The 5981-nt window shown below is 42.9% G+C and overlaps 1 protein-coding gene across 1 annotated transcript; it reads right to left on the bottom strand.

The window, feature by feature from the left end:
• Positions 1–5187: 5187 nt before the first annotated feature.
• On the bottom strand, positions 5188–5934 carry LOC129760114 (cathepsin B-like; the record flags this gene model as incomplete). Its single annotated transcript, XM_055757698.1, has 1 exon — positions 5188–5934. A coding segment is annotated over one exon (747 nt), but the record flags the coding sequence as incomplete, so codon positions are not given.
• Between the last annotated feature and the right edge of the window lie 47 nt (positions 5935–5981).

Here is a 5981-nt window from a genome sequence, read left to right as displayed (position 1 = left end):
AACAGCAGAACGCAAAAATCGTTCCCTGAACTAAATGGCTCGGTGCATGCTGCTGGACGCAGGGCTACCAACGAAGTACTGGGCAGAGGCTGTGAACACGGCCAACTAACTGCAGAATCGACTACCGACAAGGTCGATGGACGTCACTCCCTATGAAGCGTGGTGGGGAGAAAAGCCAGAACTGAGCCACGTACAGGTTTTTGGTGCGGATGCGTACGTGTAGACAGGCTTCATTTTGCTCATCTTGATCAAAAGAGACAGTGAACTTTTTCGCTCCGAATAATTGTGAGTCTTTTTTAAATGAGTATATTTCATCCTCTGCTGCTGAGAGAGCGGGGAGAAATTTTTTATCTAACGGATGATCGCTCTTCTTCTGACAGAGCACTGTTGGTGTGTGACTCTAAAAACACTTAATCAGTGCTACGTGTAATCAGTGAAATGAATTGTAATCGTTGATTTCTCAGCCAGTTACTGAGAAGCTAATTAACATTTCTCCTAGCAAGAATGAGATTGGGTGACTGCGTGATTGAAATGCTCTCCAGTAAAATGTGGGCTGCTTGATCGTTTTAAGTGTGAGAAAGCATATTTCTCCCAGGTGATTGACAAAGAGATGACAAAAACAGAGCAAAAATCAAGAGAATCGAAGAAGCCTGCGTGTGGATACCGAAGCAGAATCGAACGAAGTTTGATGCAGCAGCGCAGAAGATGACTTTCGTTGGTTATTCGACCCAACAGAAAGCGTAGAGATTCTTGGACAGGAGCTCCGGGCACGTCATCAACAGCAGAGATGCTCGTTTCATGCCGACTAGCAGTATCCATAAAGAAGAAGAAGGCAATGGAAGTATCGTTCAATATCGCTTCTCTTCGGCCGACAATTTTCAAACTAATCGTCCCCTCAACGCACCGAGTGGATCGCCATCAACGAGCACGCCGATACGTGTGTCAAGCCGATCGAACAAAGAGATACCGCCACCCCGATTTCCCGAAGCCAGCAGCCTGGTAAGCCAGCAAACGTTCGAACCGAGGACTCTAGCAGAAGCGCTAGCGAGTCCCGAACGGGATCACTGGAAAAATGCTATGGATGAAAAGTATGCTGTCCTCCAAGAAAATTCTACCTGGGACATCGTTAGCCTCCCCCCAAAGCGGAAGCCGGTCGGCTGTCGGTGGATTTTCAAGAAGAAGCTGGACGAGCGCGGGAATGTTGCAAGATACAAGGCCCGGCTAGTTGCCCAGGGATGCAGCCAGAAATTTGGTACTGACTACGACGAGGTTTACGCCCCGGTTGCGAAGCACACCACGTTTCGGGCACTCCTGTCGGTAGCAGCACGTTGAAAGATGCAAGTAAAGCACGTCGATATCGAGACGGCATATTTGTACGGAGAGATCTCGATGATCATCTACATGCGTCAACCACCTGGGTACGAATCCGGGAATCCCACGGAAATGTGCCATTTGAGGAGGAATTCATATGGCTTGAAGCAAGCAGGAAGGGTCTGGAACCAGACCATCACCGACGTTCTGAAGCAGCTGGGATATGAAACTACGGAAGAGGACAGTTGCCTTTTCGTGAAGAAAGACGATAGGTAATCCTTCATTCTACTCTACGTAGATGACATGCTGATCGTCACCAACGGCAGCAAGGAGTACGAGCGAGTACGGAAGCGCTTGGAGAAGAATCTCAAGATTTCGTGTCTGGGCGATGTCAGCAATTATCTTGGTGTCCGTGTTGAACGGCAGGAAGACAGAAGTTTCCTGTTGAGCCAAGAAAGTTACATCGAGAGAATATTAACGAAGTTTGGGATGGAGCAAGCCAAACCATTGCCGTTTCCGATGGACCACGGCTACGTCACAGCAGAGCAAAAGGAGGAGAAAGTAATGGCCACCATCGAGAAATACCAGAGTCTCGTGGGAAGTTTACTCTACGTCGCCGTATGCACACGGCCCGATCTGGCATTCACGACGTCTATCCTAGGGCGTAAGGTCAGCAAACCAACGGAACGTGACTAGACAGAAGCAAAACGAGCCTTGCGGTATTTGAAGTGTACTGCTGGACTGAAGCTGCGACTGGGAGGAAAAGGTCATCTCGAAGGTTACGCTGACGCTGACTGGGCGTGCGATCGTGTGGACAGGAAGTCGAATTCCGGATTTCTGTTCAAGCTTGGCGGTAGAACGATCAGTTGGACAGCACGCAAGCAGGAGTGTGTGACATTATCTTCCACCGAAGCGGAATATGTTGCACTCGCTGAAGCTAGCAAGGAGCTACTCTGGCTCATGAAGCTGATACAAGGACTTGGCGAGGACATCAATCAGCCGGTGATCATCCACGAGGACAACCAGAGCTGCATCAGTTTGCTGAATGCCGAAGTTGAAACCAGACGGACAAAGCGCATCGATACCCGATACAATTTCGTTCGGGATCTGACCAGGACTGGAATCGTCAACGTCAAGTATTGTCTGACGGAGAATATGTTGGCAGACATGCTGACAAAACCCCTGAACCGGATCAAGTTGCAGAAGATGAGGGAGGAGATAGGCCTGCCGAACATCGTCCTTGAGGAGGAGTGTTGAAGCATGAAGATAGCAAGTGCGATGTGTAGCATGCCATGATTTTATGATAATGTAGAATAAGTTAGAAATTTATAATTAGTAACTGTTAGACCACCAACCGAGCAGGTTGTATTTTCTTTCAACTCCTACCCCCAAGATAGAGGATGGCCAATTGTCTTTAAATTACAAGTAGGTATTGTTATCAAATAAATACAGACTGTTCTGGAATAGATAATTTTCTGTCATCAAAAGCCTGGCCTCATAGCTAAATAATAACCCACATAAATGAGGATTATAACCAGACTGAATCGTGAATCTCGAAATGATTGTATTTTGAATATATAAGTTTTTTTTTCTTTATTATAGAGACTTTCAGCATCGGGCTGGTTCGTCGAATATATAAGTAGTTAAGTTATGTTGAAAACTGTTGAAACAGTTGTAGCTTTCCTGTAAACAGTATATCAAACAATAATGGTTATTGTTGCAATTGGAAGCGATAAAAAGATTCTATTAAACGTGCTTCGGATGTTTTGCTTACGATAATCAGAACTGCGTTACGATTTAAATAAATCGTAATTTTCAATGATCGGCCAATGCTAAATAGTTGATTTCATTCTGTTTAATTCATCTGAAACTTGTTGAGGCTGCCGATAGCTTAGAATGAGCATTTTCGCTTGTGATGATACTAAATTTCTCCGTCTTTTCTGAGGAGAAGCCGGTGGCTCCAGTTTTCTGAAAATTGTCATGGGCGGTTTATCCGGAAAGAATTTTGTAAACTCTGAAATGGATGACGTAAATATAGATTAACTTCGCATTGAAAAACAGAGATGGAAAATAACTACTGTATTCGGCGTACTTGTAAATTAATTGTGTATTACATTTATTCTTACCGAATCACAAAAAACGATTATTAACAGTGTGCTTTTATTTGAACCCTAAGAATTGAGCAAACAGTGATGTGAACTGATTCGCGGTGGTTTTGAAATTTGAATGCGAATAGAACAAAGTTGTTTTTATTTTTCAGATGAATTTAGATGTGTTAATTTAAATAATTTTGATAGCCCGTTTTTCTCAATTTTGAGTGATGATTATTTCAAAACAGGTTAAGCTATCTCAAAAAGAGGTAATAAAGTTTAAGCGTGTATACACTCTTCTCGATTGTCAAATAATCTGTCACTTAGTTTTATCATGCATACATTAACTGTTTCCATAAATCAGTTTTTCAACTTGACTTGAACGCTAGTTTTAAAAGCGCATTGAGCGCATTACTTTAACTGGTACCAAAGCTCCAATAAAAACAGGGAAGTACATATGTGTTTTATTGAAGCTTAAGCAATACTTTCGCAACTTTTTTACAACACTCTTAAGATAGTGTTTTATTCAAGTTTTAACAAAACTTTGAAACACACGATAAATGAAGCATTTCCTATGTTACAATAAATCCGTTTTAAAAATTGATGCCATGGAAAAGTCTTTATAAAACAATTTTAATACTCGAATAAGCCAATTGGCTCAATCTATGTTACTTGGGTCTGGAATCTAGAAGCACGCGTTATTCCAGCAACGACCCTCTACGTTTCGCAAAAACATGCTTTCTACGTCATTTTATTTTCACACTTTGACTTTAATGTATCCTTTTAAATTTGTAGACGTCGGATGGAGTCGCCCAATAACGAAACTGAAAATGCCTATCATGATATGTACACATAATTTGAGGTAGATGATTGTCAGATAATATTATTTTCAATAAACAATAAAAAATTAATCTTCTTTCGCTTATCGACTCAGATAATGTACTAGATAAGATATAGGACTAGCAAGCTGCGATGTTGCAGACAGTTCGATTCTCACTAAACTGTTTTGTTAATGAATTGTCCAATAAGATGGAAATCCCATAAAATATTTTTCTTGTTTCGCTTAAATTTCACTTGGGAGCTTCAGTCTCTATGTCAGTAGTGCTATTCCAATCATATCATCTTTTGTACGATACACTTTTCAGTGCGTTTTCGGCACAGAGATTTGGTTAACACGTTCGTCGCCATGGAACCCATATTCGTTTGACGAGTGCATTTCCTGGGAGACCTAGTCGCATAAAAAACGTTTGACGCTTTCTTACTCAAGTAAGCCGCTCAATTTTGCCACACGTTGCAAATAGTGGAGTTCTCCCTGTTTGCTTTCTCGCTCCGAGAATTTCTTTGGGCCCGGCTAGTAAAACAATCAAAATGAGCGTGGCGACGAACGTTTCAATAGGTATTGGACTTTTGCAACTTCTTCAATAAGTTGACGAATGGTATAATTGAGAACAAGAAATATATTAAAGATTGCTTCCTTCATTAGTACTTTACCGAAAATTCATGTGACGATCGGTTAGTTACTTGCGAAAATATATCAGACCTATCTGCAAAATCTTTCAGAACAAAATCATTTATCTTGGGACTATTCTGATTTTTCATGCCTTACCTGTTACATTTGCATTTTCAATTCTTGCAACCTTCTGGTTAGCAATCTATTCTTAAGGATACCTAAAAACCATTTTGTCAACAGAAAAAAAATCGATTTTACCATGGTTTAAAATTTATAGAACCATGTTAACAAGAAAAGTTTATATTTGCTAATTGTTTTCAAACAAACTTCACTCTCTCAATAAGACGAGTTACTGCGCTCGTGCCTCTCGTAGTCTGGCAGACCAGCTAAAACGTTCGATTCGATTCCGCACTCATTGGAACCACGGGCAAACTTCACGAAGCCACCGATTCCCCAGTTGGCACCCCAGCTGTTGGCAGCCAGCCAGTACTTGACGCCATCCTCAACCCCCCAGCCAATGATCCGGAGCAAATGAGTTCCAGAGATTGCTCCAGTAACACGCTTGTAGACACCAGTTTTGTAGCTAGAGAAGTCGGCGTAGACATTGAAAGAGGCAAGTACGGGTCCGTGCCGAAGGATTTCAGCCTTGATGGCTTCCTCACTATGCCAGATGCCGTACAAGGAACGTCCATATCGGCGATCCCTGCAAAGGTTGACGCAATACGGTTCCTTAGGCTTCTCGAAGCCGTTGCAGGTCGTGAATGGATACGAATGACAGGCACCCTTTTGTCCATAAGGAGACCCGCTTCCCAAACCCTTCTCGATCCAGTAATGCCAGACATCGTCCGTGTCAGCACCATTACAAACCTTCTCACGTCCTCTCTTGCGGCACAGCAGCTCAAACTCTCCGAAGTTAAAATTATCCTTGGTTGGCAAGTTGACACACCAGCGATCACTCATGACAGAAACGGAAGCAACAACGGAAGCCGAGCCACAGCATCCCTGATCGCGGACATCACCGATCGAGGTACAGTTTGGCCAATGAGTGCGAGCGTCGAATTCCTCCGGTATGTCTAGGTTAGCCTGGCGCAAGAAATGTGAAGAGCTAATCGGCAGCGTCTTGGTTCCGT

Source organism: Uranotaenia lowii, unplaced genomic scaffold (genome assembly GCF_029784155.1).
Source record: "Uranotaenia lowii strain MFRU-FL unplaced genomic scaffold, ASM2978415v1 HiC_scaffold_448, whole genome shotgun sequence".
Classification (NCBI taxonomy): Eukaryota; Metazoa; Arthropoda; class Insecta; order Diptera; family Culicidae; genus Uranotaenia; species Uranotaenia lowii.
Note: the sequence above shows the minus strand (reverse complement) of the source record. Positions and strands in the feature narration are given on the sequence as shown.